This window comes from Cebus imitator, unplaced genomic scaffold, assembly GCF_001604975.1.
Source record: "Cebus imitator isolate Cc_AM_T3 unplaced genomic scaffold, Cebus_imitator-1.0 Scaffold200, whole genome shotgun sequence".
Lineage (NCBI taxonomy): Eukaryota > Metazoa > Chordata > Mammalia > Primates > Cebidae > Cebus > Cebus imitator.
In genome coordinates this window covers 3,071,529-3,094,439 of record NW_016107515.1, presented here as the reverse complement: position 1 = coordinate 3,094,439, position 22,911 = coordinate 3,071,529, and the positions used below count along the sequence as shown (strand labels likewise).

Here is a 22,911-nt window from a genome sequence, read left to right as displayed (position 1 = left end):
TGGGCACTGCAGAGAATAGCTGGAAGCAACTGATTGATCCAATCCACTATTTTACCAATGAGGAAACTGAGGTCCAGAGAGAAGGTGTTTGTACAGATCATATAGTGGGTTAGAGGCAGAAACTGGACAAGCACCTTGGCCAGAGTGCTTTCTCTGAAGCATCACAAACTCCCTGCTGTTAGCAAAAATCTGTAGGATGAATTAATGCAGTTAAAAGATATATCTATCAGGGGTTGAGGTTTGATTGCAAAAAAGAGGCATTGACTGTGGCTGCCTTAATCAGAGAAGGTATTTATTAGAAGGGCAAGAGGAGCTAAGAACCAGGCTTCTCTTCTTCCTGGCTACCTGAATCCAGGATTCAGGTTTTTAGGGTTGCAATTTGCTCAATTAACAATGCCTTGTAGCAGGTAACAGCCAAGTGTCCCAAGTTTGTACCACGAGAATCAGCAGAAACATATCTGTTGGGGGTACAAGAAAGTATGTTTTTCCGATTAAAAGCAAAACAAGACAAAAAAAAGGAGGCAGGGAGAGGACAGATTCAATGAACAAAACACGTTTTTGCCCATAGCCCTCTCCACTCTTCTTTCTGGAAAAGGACAATATGGCTAGAAGGACAGTAGCCATTTGAAAGCCATGCGGACAAAACTCACATTCCGAGGATGAACAAGCAGCTCTGGACTGGTCATCTTTTTTTTTTTTGGATGCAGTCTGCTTTGTCACCCAGGCTGGAGTGCAGTGGTGCGATCTTGGCTCACTGCCACCTCCGCCTCCCAGGTTCAAATGATTCTCCTGCTTCAGCCTCCAGAGTACCTGGGATTACAGGGACATGCCACCATGCCCAGCTAATTTTTTTTTGTATTTTTAGTAGAGATAGGCTTACACCGTGTTAGCCAGGATGGTCTCTGTCTCCTGACCTCATAATCTGCCTGCCTTGGCCTCCCAAAGTGCTGAGATTTCAGGCGTGAACCACTGAGCCCAGCCTGGACTGGCCATCTTTTGGCTGCTTGTTAAACAAGAAAATTAAATCTTCAGTTTAGTCGTGGTAGTCAGATTCCTGCTGCATCCCTAACTGATACATCATCTAATTCGATCTTGCTGATTTTATAGGTAAAATTGCCAAGTGAGGCCACGAGAAGCACAAGGACATTCCCAAGGTCAAAAACAAGTCATTGACTGAATTGAGGCCAAAATAGCCTGTCTCTTGATCCCAAGTGCAATGTTTTACCAATAATTTTTTTTCAAAGTGTATGCAAATTATTGCAAAGGGTGTGAAATAACCAATGGTCTACATTTTTCAAAGACTACTGATAATGAGTAAATCATAATGCATGTTAGTTTTTTAAATTTTGTTTTAAGGCCAGAAGCAATCAGGGCATCATCATGATGATCGTCAGTATCATCATCTTCTTCTTCTCATCAAGAACAACTTGAGCAACCCTGTGATTATAAGATAGCTAATTGCAAAGCTATAATCTCAGGCTTGAGGATTATTTAACATTCTTCAAGGGAAAGTCTAGACAAATTGTGTGTGAGTGTTGTTTGGGGAAAGGAGGTATGGGCAGGGAGGTCTTCATGGGGAGAAGGACGACATGTTGCTAAGGAGCCAGTCACTCAGGGGTTAATGCCATTTGTTGTTTAGTATCCTGGGCCAATGCCAAATGGAATGTACTTTTCCCAATAGTGTAGCATCATACCATTTGATTTCTGCTTGGCATGAAGCAATGCACATTTTGCTCAAATGACTTTGCACTTAACCCTCCCACATTTACTTGGGTTAACACTGAGCTGCTGTGTTAACAGTCATTGTAGGAAAGAAAGATACATTCCAGCGCCTGGTGTCTCAGCCTCCCATATGGGGAGGTCTCTCCTGGCCGAACCTTGAGAGCAATTTAGCCAATACTTTTTAAGCCTCTACAGAGCACCCAGCTCAGTGCGAAGCTCCAGGGAATGGAACGATCTAGTTGGGAAAAGTGGCAAAGTGAAATGTGTAGTGGGGACCCAGGAGTTCAGGCAAAAGGGATGTAAGTGAGGACTCTAAGAATGGTTCCATGTGGGGAAATGGCTTCTGAATTGGAAGGAGGACCATGTCACGACTGAGGAAAGACAGGGAAAGGGCAGGAGTTCCAGGGGAGCAATGAGCCCAAGCAAACATGGCTTCCTGGGGTTGGGGATAGGCTGGTGGCATTAAATAGGAAATGGAATTAGTGTGACCATCCATTCGTTTACTCGTTCATTTAATAACCAACATCGAACACTGTGGTAGGCTCCCCAAAGATGTCCATGTCCTAATCCCTGGAACCTGTGAAATATGCTACCTGACACAGCAAAGGCAACATTCAGGTGTGATTAAGTTGCGGATCTTGAAGATGGTGAGTGTCTTGGGCTATCCAGGTGGGCTCAATAAAATTACAGCACCCTTATAAGTGAAAAACGGAAGCTGGAGAAAATCGGAGTCAGAAATTTAAAGAAGCTGCGTTGCTGGCTTTAAAGATGGAGAAAGGGGCCACAAGCCAAGGAATACAGGGAGCCTCTAGAGGCTGGAAAAGTAGCTGGAAAAGGCAAGGAAACAGATTCTTCCTTAGAGCCTCCAGAAGGAGCTCAGTCTTGCCCAGACCTTGATTTAGCCCCGTGCAACCCCTTTCAGACTTCTAACCTCCAGAAAGGTCATAAAATAAACATGTATTATTTTAATTTACTAAGTTTGTGGTGATTTATAACAACAGCCATAGAAAACTAACACACACATCCTCTGTGTGCCAGGCACTATGCCAGTAGCTGAGGTTAAAAACCCAAATCATGTTAGAGACACAGCCCCTGACCTCATGGACTGGTGCTCGTTGCACTAAATAGTTACATACTAATTGCAGCATGATTTAATGATAGCTGTGAAGGAGAAATAGCTGTAGAAGGAAAATTGGGACACCCAGAGAATCAGTAACAGACTTTTGCTTAGTGAATAAGCCAAGGATGGCCTCCGTGAGGAAGAGCCAGAACCCCTGAGCTCGAAGCAGTGCTGCTCTTTAGAAATGGAACATAAGCCTCCTAATTATGAATGCTTTAGGTCTATATTTTTCAAAAATTAGTAAAGTTGATTTTAACAATACGTTTATGTAACCCCATATTCTAAAGTGTTATACTAACGTGTAATGAATATAAAATGTTACTAAGGGTTTTTCCCCCCTTTTTGGGTATCTGGTGGATTTTTTACACTTACAGCACATTTCCAATGGACTAGCCACATTTCATGTGTTCAAAAGACTTATATGGCTCGTAGCTTCTGTACTGAATAGCGCAGCCCTAGAAAATGAGAAAGGGTTTACTTGCAGAGACACATGTCGGGTAGAGTTTGGAGTGGGGTACAGGAGAGGGAAGGAAGAGGAGCTCTTTGGCAGAAGAAGGCCCAAGGGGGGAAAAGCAGGGTGTGTTGGAGGAGTGGGAGGCAGACAGATGGATGGAGGGTGGGCAGATGAGAGGCACAAGATGGGTATGGAGAGGGAGGGAGCCCAGGCCCAGACAGACCCGCAGCATTTTATCCTGAGAGCAATGAAAGTCATAGGGAAAAAAAGCTATGAATAAACAAGATCCAATGGGGGCTTTTCAAACATCTTTGAGGACAGATGAGAAAATATTCCAATGAGACAGAGAGGAGTGGAGGGTTGTGAATGTCAGCCATGGTAGGGAAGATAAATCTGTCTGACCCTTTTCCCGGTTCAGCTGTTTGCTTTAAAAGTGAACAAACAAAATGACCAGACTGAAAATTTCCATGCAAAGCTTCAGGGAGCTCCATGAGGTTAGACCTTGTCTTTTCATATTGCTTAATCTAAAGCTCGGCATAGAGCTGAACCCAAAGTACTAACCAGCAGCAGCAGCCACGGCAGCAGCAGCACCAACACTTACTGAGCTTTTACAATGCGCCAGACACTGTGCAGGGCCCTTGTTTGCACAAACTCTTAAGCTTCGACAACTCTACCAGGCAGATGTTATTATCTTCATTTTACAGATGAGATTGTGGAGGTTCAGGGAAGGTAAATGACAAGCACAATGCCACACAGCCAGGGAGCGGCAGTGGCAGGACCTGATCCAGGCTGTCAGACTCAGAGACTCCATGGGGCCTGGAGGGAAGCTGAGGCTGGGCAAGTCCTGAATAATGAGGAGAGAATTGATTGCGTGTCTCAGAGCATTGCCAGGAGGGAGCTTTTCCAAGCCTAAGACAGAGGAGCAGAGATCTGTGGATCTGTATTTTTTCTTCCCCCTTTGAACTGATTGAGTGATTTAAAAAAAAAAAAAAATTAGCTCAGCTTTGTTTCAAAGTCCCCAGGAGGCTTGCTGTACTCTGAAATCCAGGGAGTCATAATTTGCCCTCATCCCTGTTCATTGCAGGGTCTGTGCTAGTCTTTAGAGAGACCCTTCTGTCCCATGTGAACCTCAGACGGTCATGGGTTGCCCGACTTTGTTCTCAGTAAGGTTGACAAAGGTCTCCCTTCCTCCCTCCCTCCTTTTTCCCTTCCCTCCCTCCTTCCTTCCTTTCTTCTTTCCCTCCTTTCCTCCTTTCTTTCTTTCTTCCCTCCTTCCTTCCTTCCTTTCTTCCTTCCCTCCTTTCCTCCTTTCTTTCTTTCTTCCCTCCTTCCTTCCTTCCTTTCCTCCTTCCCTCCTTTCTTCTTTCCCTCCTTTCCTCCTTTCTTTCTTCCTTCCTTCCCTTCCTCCTTCCTTTCTTCCTTCTTTCCTTCCTTTCACCCTTCCTTTCTCCCCTCCCTTCCTGCTCCCTCCTCCTTCCTTCTTGTTTCTTTCAAGCTCATCATCTCAGCAAGTACCCTCAGACCTTTGCATTCCACCCTGCAGTCCACTCCTGGGAGGACAGTTGGAGGAGGCCGTTGTACAGATTATAAACCAAGACCGGAGAACATGAGACCCCTTTCCACGCACACACCTGAGCTCTTTCTGTGTTCTCGTTGCCACCAGATCCTCTCCCAAAGCCTGTGTAATTTGGCATTTGGATTTTTCCTGCTGGCTTATTGGCATTTTAATAGCCTGTTCTAATTGGTATCTGTTTCCAGTGAAGTTCAGCTTCAGTTACATGAGAAAGACCCTCTTACTAAGTGCCCTTCCTTGCCTTTTCTCGAACACAGCAGGAGGTGTGCCTCTTGCATAAGCACTTTTTTCCCCAAATGAGTTTGTATTCAATTAGCCACAAATATGTTCTATGTGCATCTACGTATATAAATATACGCAAACACATACACATTTGGATTATTTCAACACAAAATCCAATGTGCTGAAATTCCATTTTTATGTAAATGAATAAAATTTCTTTGGGGAGCATTGTAAGGGCCATTGGGTCACACCGTATTTGGAGATCACCACTTTCCCTATTCTGCCAAATATGTCAACTGACTGTAAAGAATTCAGATCAAAAGTATTTGAGAAATCCCGAGTCTACAGCATGTCTGCCCTTTATTTTAAACCATCTTAAATTTATCTTTATCATGCCCAATGCCCTCCAGTATTCTAAAAGCCTTTGTTGCATAAGCAATTTCTCCATTCCGTAGTGGCTTATCTGACAGTTTCCCATTTACCTTCTACCTATTTTTGCACTCGACTTTGAATTTTAAAACCCCACTGTGGTTTGAAAAAGACTTAAAGGATCTTGAAGGACGAAATGTGAAACCTAGATTAGCAATTACTATAAACCTTCCAGAAAGTAAGTTGTTGTTGTTATTGTTTTCTATTTGGGCCAAAGCAAAGACCTGAGGCTTAAGTGTAATCCAAATGCATCATGTAATGAAGCTGATATCCTGGAAAAGTGACTTCACTTTTCACTCAACTCTGCCTGACTCCACCGTTTCATTCTCACTAACTGAGGATAAGGATATTCCTAGGATGATGCCTTTTTTTAAAAAAATCTGAATCCCGGGCAACTACTCCAACATTAAGCCTCATTTAGGTTGAAAGAAAATTCATTTTCTTACTGCTTTCTCTCTCAGTTCTTTTTCTGAGCTTTAATCAAAAGCAGCTGTGCCAGGCCACACGCCATACCATGAGAGTTTCTGTACCCTGAGGCACTCTCTGCCCCAGGCAAGGACCACAAATGTTCATCCTGACAGTAAAAGCAGGGTGGGCTCCGAAACTCAGAGGAGAAGGAGGCAGCAGCTGATGAAATATAGCGGGTGTTAGCTTCAGTGATAGGGTTGCTTGAACATGCTGACCCTCACTTCCCAGGAAATCCCTGCAATTCCTAAGAGCTCCTCTTTATCCCCTATCTGCCACTTCTGATGCGTATTTTCTGAAGATTCTGCTCAGTCCTACTCAATGACACCACCCTTTGTGGTTCATTTTGACCAAACATCACAAAGATAATATTAATAGCTAATGCTGTAGAAAGTGGGCTACGTGCCAAGCATTGTCCTGGGCAATTGCTAAACAATCACGCATTTATTCTTTGATTCTTCACAACAACCTTACAAGATAAGTGCTGTTATTGTTCCAAGGTACAGAGGAGGACACCGGGGCCCTGAGAGGTGAGACAAACTTGCTCAACATTACACAGCTATAGTTGAGAGCGGAGTCAGTTTACATATGCAGGCCATCTAGCTCCAGATTTGGTGCCCTTAACCACTGGACAACACCGCCCCTGCCAGTGGCACTGATTCTTCTGGGCTCTGTGCTAAGTACATGCGGACATATTTTTATAAGATCTTCTTAACAGCTGGGCATCGCTATTGCATTTTTAAGAGACACATAAATTTAAGCCCCACAGCCAGGGAATGTAGGAGCTAGACAAATTTATTTTCTCATTCAGCAGGTATTCACTGATCATCTAATAAGTCCTATGCTCAATGCTGTAGACACAATGAGGAGAACAGACATAGTCTCTAGTGATTCGGCACATAAAGACATCATTTCAAAACTGGCAAAACATAAAGAGGCAGTGCAAGGTATCTTTTCTAGCTAAGGGTGGGAGGTGGTGTAGGGAGGGGGCTTTTCTCCTGGAGGAAGAAGTGTTTAAGCTAAGATAGCATCTATCTAGGGGAAGTTACGTCGTAATGGGTAGTGGGTTAGGGAGCAGACAGAGAAAAGTATTCTCAACAAAGGAGTGTTATGTGCACAAACCTTGCTTTGGGGGAAGCAAGGTGAAATTGTGACATTTGAGCCACCCCAGCTAGGCTAGAATGCCAGGGGCGAGGGGAGAGGATGGAGGGAGTGCCTTGAAATGAGGCAGGAGAGACAAGAAGTTGTGGTTCACCTGATCCTCAAGCTACGTTTTAAATCTCCCTGTTCCACCGACCACACTATTATAGCGGGCTCTGAGTCTAAAAGTTTGCTTTTCTCATTTCATAAAACAGTTGGTAAAAGCCCATTTAAAAAATCTCAGCAACATGGCATGTGTTGCAGACAGACATAATTTCAAATGTGCCTGTGCTTTGCCCTCTCTAACATATTCCATCATGGGCCTATTTGCGGAGCAGATGATGCAGGTGAAAACCCTTGTAAACAGTGACGTGCTTTCCACACGCCCGTCCGTGTTATTAGCCTTAATAATGGGGCTTGTTTTGGATAATGCACGTGCTCTAATGGGAGTTAATATATATTAAGTGTTCAAAACGCTGCCTGGCTCATGGTAAACAACTATGTACGTGTTAACTATTGTTGTTATTATTATGTCTCCCTTTTTGTCTTTCGCAAGACTTGGTCCAGGGAGGATCTGTTTTATGTATTCATGTTCCTCTTTTCTTTCAGGTCAGAACAAAATCTGCTTCATCCCAGGCATGGTGGGACCTATATTAGAGATGACACTTATCCCTGAGGCTGAGCTGCGGAAAGCCACCATACCAATCTTCTTCGACATGATGCTGTGTGAATATCAAAGAAGTGGGGATTTCAAAAAGGTAAAAAATGAGGCCGGAAACTCATGCCAGCATCCCTAATCCCCAGCCCATTTCCCCATAATGATATTCTCATTCCATCTCCCTGAGCTTCATTGAGAGGCTCCATGGCAGGATAGGGAGATTTATTCATGGGCTCAGAATGAGCTGGCAGATCAGATTTGGTCAGTATTCTATCACAGGTTTCCATCCGAGGACAAGATTAAAATGCACTTTCTTGTTGTGTATTTGCTTAGTTTCTTTCTCAGAAAGCTAAGAACCCCGCGTCTCTAGCTAATGATTCCCTAACTGTGCTCCCAGGGCAAACCCTCCCACCCATCCCACCTGTCCCACTCTGGCACCCACTCTTGTCTGGTACTTCGTCTTCTGGACTGACTCAGCAGATCTATGTTATCTAGAAGAAGCCGACCCTGCCATATGTCATACTTACCCAACATCAAATGTGATAGCAAATGGAGTTAGGGACATGTTGCTCACGAGGTACCTGTGGATCTGTGTGGGAATAGGAGGCTGTCCCCAGCATGGAGGGCACCAGAACCTCTGTGAAACACAAGATCCATTGGCCAAATATTGTCATTGAATATCTTTAAGAAAGAGGTCCATTTCCTAGGCCGGGTCACACTGGGAGCTCTGGCAGTGGAAGAAGAACCAATCTCCCCAGTTGGCTCCTGGCACTGCTCGGTGACTTTACCCTGTGGAGTAAAGTTGCTCTTTCAGTCCCATCAAGGCTGCCTGGGCAGTTCCCTCAGGTCTCAGCCCCTGTTCTCTCTGCCCCATGGCCTCACTAAGTTTCACCACTAACTGAGCTGCTCCCTCTCCTCCCTCCTCCAGTGCTTCTACCTCTCATTCCTACCATAGCCTGCCTTAAAATGGGCACTTAAAAGGCAGCAGATTCCAAACTGCCCTTCCTTAAGATCCTTAGGGATATTTCCCTTTCTTTACCCATTAACACCCTGCAGAATAAAGCCCACACCCTCTAGCCAACATCCACAGTCCTACCCGCTCCAGCCATCTGAAGAACTTCTCAGCCATCCTCTCCAACTCTTCCCTACCTCACCTCTTCTCCAGCTATCCCTGCAGCTCACCTGAATGCCATTGCCTCTGCGGGTGTCCTTCATGAATTTTTTTCTTCCTGCTACTTCTCTGCACAGCCACAACCCTGCCTGCCAACACCTCCTAAGCCCCTACTGATCCTGCAAAGCCCATCCAAATGCCATGTCGCCTAGTAGAGGTCTTTTCTTTTTTTTTTTTTCCATTTATTTATTTTATTGCATTTTAGGTTTTGGGGTACATGTGAAGAACATGCAAGATTGTTGCATAGGTACACACGTGGCAGTGTGGTTTGCTGCCTTCCTCCCCATCATCTACCTCTGGCATCTCTCCCCTTGCTATCTCTCCCCTACTCCCCACCCCCCACCATCCCTCCCCTATTTCCCTCCAACTGACCCCGGTGGGTAGTGCTCCCCTCCCTGTGTCCATGTGTTCTCATTGTTCAACACCCGCCTATGAGTGAGAACATGCGGTGTTTGATCTTCTGCTCTTCTGTCAGTTTGCTGAGAATGATGGTTTCCAGGTTCATCCATGTCCCTACAAGGGACACAAACTTTTCTCCCCATTCCTGCCATTTTATGTCTAAGGTATAACTATTATCTACTGCCTTGCTTTAGACTCATTTCTGTGCATTTTTTCGTCTTCCTCATCTGCATCTAATGATGATGATGATGATGATGATGATGATCATGACTGACTTTAGGTATTTACTGCATATCAGGCATATGCCAACTATTTTCTATACATTAGTTCGTGTAGTCTTTTTTAGACTACAACCCTATGAAGTAGGTAACATTATCTTCCCCGTTTTAAAGATGAAAAGAAACTGAGACATAGAAAGCTGTCGTCATTTGCTGAAAGTCACACATGAAGAAAGTGGTAGAACAGAGGCTACAAGAAGCAGGTCACTGTGATTCCACAACGCATGCTGGAACCCCGCACTCTCCAGCCACCAGTGTCTCCCAGTAATTCTGGCAGAATAGTATCTGCTAGCGCAGTGCTTTCCCTGAATATGTCCATGGAGCACTAATCCAGCAAGATGCTCCATGGAAAGGGGGTTTCAAGGTTAAATACCTTTGGAAGCCACTGCATGTTGGAACCCCTCTTAGAGATTCCCAATGCATATTAACAGAGTCAAGGCACTTTCCATGGCAAACAGATCTGTCATTTCTTAAATTTATTTGTGCAAGAAACATCTATTGGATCTTCCATCCTATTAATCCCATGTGGGAGAAAGTTGTTCTGAGAGGAATAAGAGACTAGTTTGCTATGATGATACCATTGTGAGAGGTAGCATTATAGGGACTCTAGTGACAGAAGGGCTAGTGACCAGCTGGCCCTTTGTGAAATGCCTGAAAAGCAATCAGGCTGAATAGGTCAAATGGAGAAAGAGGGCATATCTGAGCACTTGGGGTAATGGAGGGTGAAAGCTTGCATTGAGTGTTTGCAGGTAGCTTGGAATTTGCTGCCTTTTAAGTGGGAGCAAGGTCTGCGCAGCTTGGGACCACGTGAAGGGCACACACCATGAGATGAAGGGCATTGTACTTACCCTCAGACCCACTTCTGAGGTCAGCTGGTACCTTAGAAGAGTTTTGCAAAAGAAATATAAAAAAGTAACATACAAAAGAAACATACAAAGTGTCTGATGGCGTACAGTGTCCCAGAAAGAAAGAAGACCTGGTCATTGCTTGTACTGCGACCTGACAGATGTGTTTGGCAGCCTCAGAGGGTTTCACTCTAGTGTAATTTTCATTCTCTAAAGGATTCGCTTATCTTGGTTTCTCTGTGGCATGCACCCACCTGTTTTCTCTGTATGGTGTCATTCCTTCAACTCCTTGCTCCAGTGTACGTTCATTCTGAGCATGTTCCCCAATCACTTCTCCTCGCTGCTCCCTTATCAAAAAAGACGGGACAATCAGGCTGACTAATGAGGCAGATGCCCATGTGAAAACCAGCCGGCATGCTTTATAGGAGCTCAGCTGTGGGATAAGCGGTCCCAGGCATGGCTTTTGGTTCACAGTAAGCAGTCATGGAAGGGGTCTCCAGGAAAGGGAGGGGGTGACAGCCTACTGAATCCCAAGAAGCAGAGCTTTGCTCCCAGTTCATACCAAGCCCTCTGGCCTGATACCAGCTTCCTGAAGTTCTCTAGCTCTCATTCCTTTGTATGGGCTCTTCCTTTTATATCTTTTCCAGAAGAGATCCTAGACACCCTTCAGTGGAGGCTTTTTGGGAAAGGCTTTCCTACATTCTGGGGCAGTGGTTCATTTGGGTACAACAGACAAAGATTTGCTCAAGCCAAGTCTACACAGGCTAGAGTGGGGACAGGAAGGTGTTAGACTCTAAGTGGCTCAGGGTTCTGGGGGCTGAAAATGAAGTGACTCCAGGGCAAGCTGTCTCTCTGTTCTGGGTTTCTTTTGCAACCTCAATGCCAGATTGCCCTGTCTCCTCCTCTCACCCAAATTTCATAGACAGCTGATGGGTGTGACTGATGACATTTACCCCTCATGAGTGCAGCACCTCATCCCAGACCATCTCGGGGGTCTCTGTCCATTGTCTAGGACTGGATGTCCCATCTCTGGTACACCACATGATTCCCTTGGCGGGGTTGTGGAAAGGCAGTTTCAGCAAGAGGGCCTTGGGTGGACCCCACCGTGGCTGGCTTGGCCAGGACACATGCCAGTCAGAGGGAAACGTATCTCATCCTGCCTGGGCTGAGCAGTCATCACACTTGTCCCACACAGCACAATTACCTGCTCATAGGTCTGCCTCTCACAGCAGACTGTGAGCTCTTGAGGGTCAACACTGATCTCTCAGTCCTGAACTCCAAGTCTCTGTCAAGTGCCTGAGATCCATGTGGTGGAGATCCATGTCAATGTTCCCAGAATAAATGGATGGAGGCATTTAGACCCCCATGCCACGGCATTCAGGGGAACTGAGTCAGCACAGGGAGGTACATTCCAGCAAACGTTTTTATAACATAGAGTAATGGGGGTTTCTAATACTGCTGTGGTAATCCCCTTGCACTGGGAGGACCAGCTGTCTTGCTGGCCAATTCTTTGTGGAAGGAGGGAACGTAGGTGTTCTGCATACTGCTGGTGGGAATGAGCGAGAGTCCTGGGGTACAGAGACCTTAGAGACTGGTTAGCTGGATGCAGATTGTAGAACAGGGCTGTGTACCAGTCAGCATGAGGGTCTGAGCCCTCAGCAGGCAGGAGATCCCAGAGAGAATTCTTCTATTAGAGAAAGAAGAGGAGATAGTATCTGACAGCAGCACCTAGAACGGTGCCTGAACACCACAGGAGCTCAATCATTGCTCATTAAATGAATTAGTAGATGGAGATAGCCATATTGGTGGATTCCATTGAGACTGCATCTTGGCGTGGAGCAAGTTGGTGATTTAAATTGTTTGGAACATAATGTGGAAAAGATTACAACAATTCAGTAAATCTGTACTTAGGACTTCCTGTTCTCAGTGCAGTGGTTTGGATTCAGCTAGACCTACTTCTTAGAAGCTGAATAAATGCGGGTAAGTTATTTAACACCTCTCAGCCTCAGTTTCTTCATCTGTAAAGTGGGTATCATACAGCCATTACAGGTTCCCATCCCAAGCTCTTTGGGGGGATGAATTGGAACAATTAGAGACCAGACAACTCAAAGAAAATCAGAAAGCTGCGCTGACTTCCACAGACACCCCTTTCCACATGGCACTCTCTTTTCCAGATTCCTCCTGACTCTACTTCTTTCCATCTAGGATAACTGGCGTTTCATAACAGAGGAGGTCAAAGGCAGACTTACTGGTGTTGATGTCATTCTTGTCATCTCTCTGACATCCAGGCCTCTAACACCATCTCTGCCCTTCCCATGTCAAAGTCAGCACCAGACATGTGAGGAAGAGCAGTTATTCCCCAAATCTCATAGTTCTACAGGGCTGGGCTCCCATCAGAAAACATTCTTGGAAAAAAAGATGATAAAAATAGCCAAGATGTTTTAAAGCAGCCAGGAGAGGCAAGAGAAGCAATGCAGGGAAGGCATGAAGCAAACATGAGGCCCATATCAGGCCATTCTCCTGGAAAAGGGAGGCCCAGGGAGGAGGTTTGGGCTCCTGGAGTTCACCCCTTTTTTCTTGATTAGGACTCCTTAAGATTTGTGTTGGGCCTCTGTAGACTCTGACTTCTGCAGCGGCCCAATACAAATCTGTGTATACTTATTAGCAAACATCCACCTCACAGCCATGGGGTAAGGAGTCAATGATGTGACATAGCCATGTAGCTGAGGATGAAAACGGAAGTAACTTGGAGAGGCCAGAGCTACATCCTCAGCTCTGCATGGTGACACTGTTGGGGGTAAGGACTATCAGAGCATCATGGTGGAGTGTATGTTTGGGAGAGCCTTTTTTTTTCTTGAGATGAAGTCTCACTCTGTCACCCAGGCTGGAATGCAGTGGCGCGAACTTGACTCCCTGCAACCTCTGCCCCCAGGTTCAAGAGATTCTCCTACTTCAGTCTCTCAAGTAGCTGGGATTTCAGACACCTGCCACCATGCCTAGCTAATTTTTGTTTTTTTAATAGAGACAGAGCTTCACTGTGTTGGCCAGGCTGGTCTCAAACTCCTGATCTTGTGATCCACCTGCCTCGGCCTAACAAAGTGCTGGGATTACAAGCATGAGCCACCGCACTCGGTGGGGAGAGCCTTCTTCTGTTGGATGTTGGGCCTACCCTAGCTCAAGTTCATCCATTCATTAACACTCGAGGCCAAGGTCCTACATTGCCTCAGTCTCCTCCTTTGTAACATGGGGATGCTGATATTCTTCTCCCTTGGCTGTTGTAAAAATTAAATGAGAGTATGATGCCTGCGATGATGAGATTGACGACACAATGACATAGCATCATGAGCTTTGCTAGCAATCACCGAGCATTTACTATGTGCCAAGTGCCTTTTACATGTGTTTGCCCTTTAATTTGTTACAGTACCACTACGAAGGAGATGCTGTTTCAAATCTCCATTTAACAGATGAGCAAATTAAGCCTCAGAAATGTTTCTTAACTGTCCTGAGGTCACAGGACTGGGAAAACAGTCAAAGCAAGACTCAAACCAAGCCTATTCAATGCCAAGGATTGTGATCATAGCCATTTCCAAGCACAGCACTGACCCTGGGATGTGTCTTACTGAGACCTTACCCCTCTAGCTCACCCCAAGGGTTCGGGCACAGTGGTGTGGTGGCATTTATCTCTGCACGCTCCCTGGCACCCTGTAATTTCCCTCCTGGCAGGCTCTTTTGTGACCTTGAGACAAGTGCTTATTTACCTCAACGATGTCTCTGCTCCAGAGAAAAGTTCAGCTCACCAGGGGGAATCATGCCAGCATTTCCCAGTGAACCACTCAGACAAGAAAAAAGGCTGGTTTTCTCCCTCTGTGATGTTTTCCAGTAACATTCGGCAGGAATAACAATCACATCAGTGGTGATAACAAGTCGATCAAGCACAGTGTACACTTCATGTTAGGCACTTTGCTGGTGCTTTATGTATAAAATCTGTGCACCCTCTAACTACTCCACGCTGTAGGTACTACTGCTATGCCCGTTATATTGATAAGGGGTAGACAAACTCTGGCCCACAGGCCAAACCCTTCCTTCCATCTGCTTTTGTAAATAAAGTTTTATTGGAATACAGCCATGCCAATGTGTGTATGTGTTGTCTAGGGCTGTTTTTATGCTACAGCAGCAGAGTTGAGTAGTTGTCACAAAGACACTCTGGCCTGCAAAGCCTAAATTATTTACCGTCTGGCCCTTTACAGAAAATGTGTACCAGCCCCTGATCTAAATCCTGACACTGAGGATTAGAAAGACCTACCAGCTTTCCCAAGATGGCAGAGGGAAGTGGGGAGGGATTTAAAGCCAGACAGCTTCACAGCAGACTCATTGTGTAGTCCTTTGGCTATATTTCTTCCTGCTCTAGGCTTGGCAGAGAAGACATCTCTAAGCATGATAGTCCCCAACCGTTGACATTGGATAATATTCAACACAGACATAATACTTGACAGGATATACCATAGAAGGGGCATGACTCATTTGCAGCCTGCCAGTCTAGACCCTTACCACACTGGCTTCATCTAGGTGTCTGTTATTTATTTCCCTCCCTCTCCTCCCTGCGTCTCCTCCCTCCTTCCCACCCCCCCACCCTCCCTGCCTCTCTTCCCTCCTTTCCACCCTCCCTCCCTCCCTCCCTCCTCACTCCTCCCTCCCTCCTCCCTTCCTTCCTTCTTCCTATCATCTCTCCCTTTCATTTGTCCATACATCCATCTCTCTCTGCTCAAAGTGAACTATTGTCCTCATTTTTCTCCACATTCCCACCTCAGCACCTTGGCTCACACCATTTCCCCCATCTGGAATACCTTCCTTTTCACATTTATCAGTTTAACCCATCTTTCCAGGCCCAGTATATCTCCTTCAATAAGTCTTCCCCAACTGTGGCAACTCATGAGAAATTCCTTGGCATTTGTGCTGTATCAGCACAAACTTTTGGTCCACACCTTTGACCCTTTGCGCACAAAAGTGAGGGGACAATGGCATCACAGATGCTGTGTGAACCAGAGGAAAGAACGAATCTGGTCCCTGCCTTTTCATCACCTAAAGATTCCAACTCCATGGGGCTCTATCCTTTTTGCACAAGAAAGAGCCTGCCAAAGGTCTCTGCCATTCATCTGAAACCTTAGACAGGACACTTAAACTCTCTGAGCCTTTACTTCTTCATCTGTAATAAACTGACACCGAGGGTTGTACCAAGCAAGGGCTGGCTGCTTTTCATCCACTGTCACATTTAGAGGTGATCAGTGACCTCCAGGCTTCATGAAGTATTATGAAGACTGAGTGTAAAGAGGTCGAGTTAGAAGCCAGGACTCCCCATTTCCCCTTTTGGACTCAGTGGCTTTTGCCAAGACTGCCTTTCCCTCTCCAGGTGCCAGTTTCTTTTTTAATGGTAAAATGAGGGAAGTGTGGATTTGGGTGGACTCTTCCGGGTATAATACTAAAACAATACAGACCATTTTGCATCAAAATCATGTTAAAAAGACACAGTGTGACTTCAAAAAAATGTATTGAATAAGCCATGCACTCCAATGGGTGAAATGCTTCTTAACATGGAAAGCAGGGAGACAAAACTTTCTGTGGCTTCCACGCAACAAGATTTGGTGGAGCTGTAGATGGAGACTTGCTTTCTGATCACTTACCTGATCTGATCTCTGATCATTACCATTGACTCCAGTCTTAACTCTCTGAGACCTGATTTGCTCCATGTCTTATGAGTATTTTTCAGCATTTTTTTGTTTGCAGGTAACAAAACTCCGGTTCAAACTGGCTGATAGATAAGTCAGGTGTGGCTGAATGCAGAGGCTCACAAATGGCATCAGTTCTCTGTCTGTCTGTGTCTTCCCCTCGCTGCTTGCCTCTGTATTGGTTTCATTCTCACACAGCCTCTTTCACTATGGTCAGCAGCAGCCTCAGGCTTATGACCTTCCACCTTCAGTTGAGCCGAAAGACTCATTTTGCTAAGAGTTCCAATAAAGCTTCAGATTTAGAGTCTCACTGTCTCAGTTCGGACCTTTATTAATCCTGGGACCTCGGCAATGAAATATATTGATTAGGAGCTAGGCCTGTGTTGGGTCTCCACACCTGGAACTAGGGAGGGAAGCTCAGCCCACCAGAGCCCCAAGGACTGTGGTTAGGACTGATGTGATCACCAAAAATATGGAGAAAGAAATGAAGGAATGCCAAGCAGGCAAAAACAATAGCTCTCCAGGAAACATGGTATTCCCTGAAGAACCTGAGCTCCCTCATGCACTTCCATGCCTTTGCACATGTGGTGCTGTCTTCTTGGGATGTCCTTTCCCTTTTCCTCTTTCTGCAAAATCTCTCTTTAACCTTTGAAAACAAGCTCAAATAACATGGACTGTGAGAAGTCTTTCCTGACTCTTCTCCCTTCCTCCCTCTCCTGCTCTCTCTCCGTCTCTCTCTCTCTCTCTTTCTGTCTCTCTTTCTCCAGCACTTATCAGCCATTGCTCCCCTCCACTCTCTGGGCATTCCAAAAAGGCAGACATAGTATTCTGTTCCATTTTGCATACCCAGATCCCAGCACTCAACCTGGGAGATAATGAGGGCTCCCTAAAGCTTTGGTTGAAATCATGAATTAACTAATTTCAGTCTTCAGCCATCTAACGTTATTGTTGATTTTTGTCTCCTGCATCTTCAGTTTGAAAACGAAATCATCCTGAAGCTGGACCACGAGGTGGAAGGGGGCCGGGGCGATGAGCAGTACATGCAGCTGCTGGAGTCAATGTAAGTCCAGTGCTTCCTGTACAGGAACAGCCTGTGAAGGTCGGGTGGGGTGGGGGGGCTCAGAACTCCAGGGGGCTCCAAGAGACTCTGTCCTCTCCTGGAGATCGATCTAGAGGCTCATGGGTGTGGGTAAAACTGCATTTTTGGAAGAAACCTCACATTTCTCTCTGCAGTGTCCAGTTTTTTTGGAACTGATAGAATGGGCCAGATGAAAAGAATCTTAGCTGTGTTGGAAAGAGGGAAATAATCCACCAAAATGTCTACTTTCGTTACATCTTAACTGTAGAATAATGGTTGCTATTTTTCCCTTCTTTTCTTAAATTTGTGACAGATGTTGGTCATGAACTACGTTTATTAAACGCACATAATAACTTAGCATGATATTGTGCAATGGGCTTTGTAATACCTCCTGTAATCACACTTACTCCTTTTGATGCCCATTTCACAGAGGTGGGCTCTGAGGCTGAGGGAAGTCAGCGCATTGTTCAGGGAAACTAGGACAAGATAGTGGAGTGGACAAGCCGCATCCTGAGCCTGGCTGTGCCGGACTCCAGCTCCCAGGCCAGGGCAGGCAGTGAACAGTGGACAGAGAACAATGCCCAGGACCACGGACTCGGAGTCAGGACATTGTTTAACAGCTTTCTCAAGATATAATTCACATGCCATACAATTTACCCAAAGGGTACAATTCATTGTCTCTGAGTATATTCACAGAGCTCTGTTACTAACCATCACCCCAATTTTACAACATTTTCATTACTCCTAAAAGGAAACCGTGCACCCCTTAGCCACTGCTCTGCCAACACGCACACACACACACACACACACACACACACACCCCACACACACAAACAGTCCCCCATCTTCCCTAGCCCTAGGCCACCATTACTCTTCATTCTGTCTTGCCTATAATATTTCCAAAGTTCATCCATGTTGTAGCATGTTTCATATTTAATATCTCTTAATTGCCAAATACTGTACCATACGGATGTACCCCATTTTGTTTATTAATCTCTCAGTTGATGTGCATTTAGGCTGTTTCCACTTTTTGACAATTAGTATTGATTCTGCCGTGAGCATACATGTACAAGTTTTTATGTGGACATACATTTACACTTCTCTTGAGTATATATCTAGCAATGGAATTGCTGGATCATATGGTACTTATATTTGACCTTTTGAGGAGCAACCAGACTATTTTCCAAACTGACAGTTCCATGTATATCTCTACCAGCAATGCATAAGGGTTCCAATTTCTCTACATTCTTGTTAACGCTTGTTAATATCTGTCTTATTGATTACAGCCACCCCAGCAGGTGTGCAATGATATCTCATTGTGGTTTCAAATTGCATTTCCGTGATGTGTAGAATTCATTGACTTTCAGTACGCTCACAGGGCTGTGCATCTTTCCATGTGCTTATCAGCCGCTTGTATATCTGTGAAGAAAGACATTGGGTTTTGGTCCTGGCTTTACCACTTAGCAGCTGCAAGACTTCACATGAATCACACATGTCTGGCCTCAGTATCCCCATTTCTGAAATAGGAATAATAAGCTCCTGTGGTTATCCTGAGAACTGAATAATTATAAAGCCTCTGGCACACAGCAGGTAAATACTTCATAAATATGCTTCCATCTCCAGGCCTTGCTCCCAGTTTCTGCCTTTGACAGCTTGGTAATTGCCCCCTTCTTCTGCAAGGCCTTCTCCTAAGGCTTAGGAACGTGGCCCAGACATCCCCAATTCTCACTAACTGTACATTCTCTGATTTGTACGATTCTCTGAGATCACTCTGGTTTAGATTCTTTCTCCAATCCTTTTCGAATATTTTAATTTCAAAACAAAAGCGAACTGAAGGCCTTGCTCTGACCCCCACAATGAGCCTCCCGACCCTGCCCAAGCAGGCAGAGCCCAGAGGGCAGGATGGTGCCCCAGGCAGTGCCCCTGTCCCCTTCCTGTCACCATGGATGGCCCTCACTAAACACCTAGAATGTAAATGCCATTTTGCCGGAAGGAGAAACCCACCATCTGCCCCTCAGGTGGATCTGGAGACTGATGTATCCAGGGGGAATAAACAATGTTCTGGCTGAGTCAGTGTTTATCTTAAAGTTCTAAACAAGAAAATCTAAATATTGACCAGACGTGAAGCCATGTATAGTGCTGGCAATTTCCATTTTTATAAGTGGATGGGGCTCTGCAGCGGTCTTAGATGATCAGCAGGGTTTTCAAATCCTTCTTGAGTGATGATTCATAAAAGAAGTCCTTAGAGGTCACGGAAATTAAAGATAGCTCATTATTTTTCTCCTGAGGTAGAGGTGTGAATGATTTTTACACAAAAGGAATCAAGCCTGACACAGGCAGCCAGGACCCCACCAGAACATCCATGGGGCCCCTGAGCCTGCTCCTTCCTTTCACCTCTCTGTGCCTCAGTTTTCTTATCTGAAAATGGGGGATAAAAATATGATCCAGCCCTTAGAGTTTTCTTTGGGATTAAATAAGAAAAATCATGTTACGTGCTCAGCACACTTTCTGATACTGAATAGATAGTCTAGCAATATTAATTATTAGTAGTACAGATTGATTATCCCTTATCTGAAATGCTTGGGACCAGAAGTGTTTTGGATTTGAATTTTTTTCCCCAGATTTTGAAATAATTATACTTAAAAGTAAAGTGTCCCTAATCTGAAAACCCAAAACCCATAAAGCTCCAGTGAGCATTTCCTTTGAGTGTCATGTTAGTTCTCAGAAGGTTTGGGTTTCACATTTTTAAATAAGGGACAGTCAACTTGTATTACTTACAGGTGGATAGCAGGATAATTATTTGAAGCCATGAGACAACCCATCTTTTCTCCCCCAGGCTAGTCATCTCAGTTCCTCCAGCCTTTCCTCTCAGCCCCTCATTCAACTCCACTGATACACAGGGCCTCCACTGGGCAGGTACAGTCCCGTGGGCACATAGCTTGGTAGTTGGATGGTGCCTTGGTGAATAGAACAGAGCTACTCACCCTGTGGCAACTGCAGCCTTGCATAAGAACACCAGGCTTAGGACATGGAGTGGGGCTGAATTTCAGTCCTCATGTGCTCTGCGCAGTGTACGAGCTGTATAAGCTTACACGGCACTCCCGTTCTCCCTACCCTCAGTGCTCTCCTTGGAGCCCACATTGATCCACGTGTATCTGAAAGTATGAGTCTCACCTTGAATGGAGTCCTAAGACACACCCCTGCCTTTCTCTATTTTATTCCTGGGAATAGTGCTACAAGTGGTGAGGCAACCGGAAGGCTGAAGGAGACAGATGTATGTTCTTGGGCCTTTAACCTACCCATACCCTTTCAATACCTGGAAGAGGACCTGTCACAGGTCATTTCATTTCATTTCAAGGAATGAAAGAAAGCCCAGTTTCATCAGCACTGACAGAGACTGGGAGTCTGGGCTCCTCCCTCTAAAAGCCTCCAGTACAGGTGCAAATCAATTGCAGGGAGGAGGGAGCTCCCTCTAGTCATCCCAGGACAGGAGCAGAAGCAGTGTGGCAAGTGTCCACCACCCCTCATTCCACTGTGTGAGGAATTAGCTACATCTTCTCATAATCCCCAAAGCTTTTTTATTGTCACTTATACTCTGTTGTGGGATTATAAGGTAAACAAACAGGCTTAGCATGCAGTCTGGAACAGAGGAAGTACTCAATAAGTGGTAATATCATTATATATTATGGTTAATTTTTATCTGTGTTTTACTTGCTAGACTGTGATCTCCTGGAACTCTGAATCCCTAGTTTCTAGAATGCTACATGTTGAGTGGAAGGTTGGATAGTGGATAAATGGGTCCTTTCTAGCCAATTTTCCCATCCATGTCATCAATCCTAGATGGTAGGAGCACCTTTCTTGCTTCATGCATAAAAAATAGAAAAAGAAAGAAAGCCAAGACCTTTTTCTTCAAAACCCTGGTTTCTCAAAGTGTGGTCCATGGACCAGTAGCATTGGCACTGCCTGGGAGCTTGTTAGTAAGGCAGCTGCTCAGGAACCAGCCCAGATGTGATGAATCAGAATCTGTTATTAACACAATGCCCCAGTGATTCCCATGCACATGGAAGCTTGCAAACCCCTGGACAAAACCAGTTGTTCTTAATGTTAGTTGCATGCTGGCATCTCCTAGAGAACATAAAAAGTAAAGTACTGCTGCCTGGGGCTCATCGACAAAGACTCCAAAGTTATTGACCTAGGTTGGGCATTGGGCTTTGTGAACGCTCCCCTGGTGATTCTATCATGTGACCAGGGCTGAGAACTTCAGATCTGGCCAAGCTCAGACCCTGAGATGTCTCCTGCTCATGAAGGCTTTGAAAAAATCACACGCCAAACACTGGGAAGAAACTTTGTTGCATTGTCATTAGAGTGGCACACAGGGCTAGAAGTGACTGCCCCAGAAGGAGGCATGCACAGCTGTGGCTGAGCCAGACAGGTCTAAATCACAGGGCCATATGCATCTCCCATTGAGAGCCAGGGAACAGTGCTTCTCCCAGAGTGAAGATGGATTTGTCTCATCACAGCCACAGTTTGAGACGTCACCTTCTTGCAGCTTGGCTTGGCTTCTTGGAGGAAATGACCCTCTGAAGTCCTTGCTTTTCTTACCTTTATCCTCCTAAGGGCCCCTGGGGAGTTCAAGTCCATGGGGAGAGGAGACAGATACAAATCATGTGGCCTGCATAATGCTTGCCTACTTGAGATGCGTGAGAACATGCTGTGGGGTTTCTCTGTGGGAAGAATATCTCCCCTAAATTTAACAATGATTGGCTTGATTCTTAATGTCACCATTGAAACTTAGAGTGATATTGGGAAGGTCCTTTAATCTTTCTCAGCCTTCATTTCTTCACCTGTAAAATGGGGGGAGTAATTCTCACTTTTCAGAATTACTGTGAGGATTTCTTAAGAAAAGTGATTAGTACAGTGTCTGGCACAGAATAAGTAATTAAGAAGAAACAGTCATCAAACAAAATTTTAACCCATCTGTTTCTCCCCACCTAGCCTGTGGGCTGCCAGACAGACAGTAGGTGTGGTTCTTTTTTTATATTGATATCTTTCTCCCCACCACACAATGCCTAGCAACTAACAGATGCTTAATGATGTTACGTTTTTATTTTTGTTTTTAAAATTTAGAATACTAATACAATAAATTTTATAATTAAAAAAAATAATTTACATATAGTTAAATAGAAAAACTGAGGCTTTTTTTCCCCCCTTTTTCCACCTAAAGCCTTGTTGGAAACAACCATCACTATGAGTTTGATGTCTGTCCTTGCTGACTGTACATGGCATTTTATAAGCATGCAGAGACACATGATTCGCATGTGTACTTGTGCACACATGCAGTGTTTGGTGTTGGAGACATGGATGCTGGAGCCAGACTGTTTGATATTCCCAACCATGTGACCTTGGACAAGTTAATGGACCTCTCCATGCCTTAGTTTCCCTATGTACAAAAGTCCCATCTCATAAAACTGTGACAGGCGGTTAAATGAGTTACCATTTGCATGTGGTTTAGAAGAACAGCTGGGCCATGCTAAGCTCTATGTCAGTTGGTTAAATAAAAACAAATATTGTTCTGAGACTTACTTTTCTCACCTAGTTCTATGTCTTATAGAGCTTTTCATGCCAAAACATATT

The 22,911-nt window shown here is 45.0% G+C and overlaps 1 protein-coding gene across 3 annotated transcripts in view; it reads left to right on the top strand.

The window, feature by feature from the left end:
• DOCK2 (dedicator of cytokinesis 2) overlaps positions 1–22,911 on the top strand; it is a 445,079-nt gene that overhangs the window by 373,727 nt on the left and 48,441 nt on the right. For all 3 annotated transcript variants that reach the window (XM_017547721.2, XM_037745432.1, XM_017547720.2), the window contains 2 exons: positions 7,735–7,883; positions 17,174–17,259. In XM_017547721.2, coding sequence (XP_017403210.1) covers positions 7,735–7,883; positions 17,174–17,259 — 235 coding nt within the window. The remainder of the gene's footprint in view (positions 1–7,734; positions 7,884–17,173; positions 17,260–22,911) is intronic.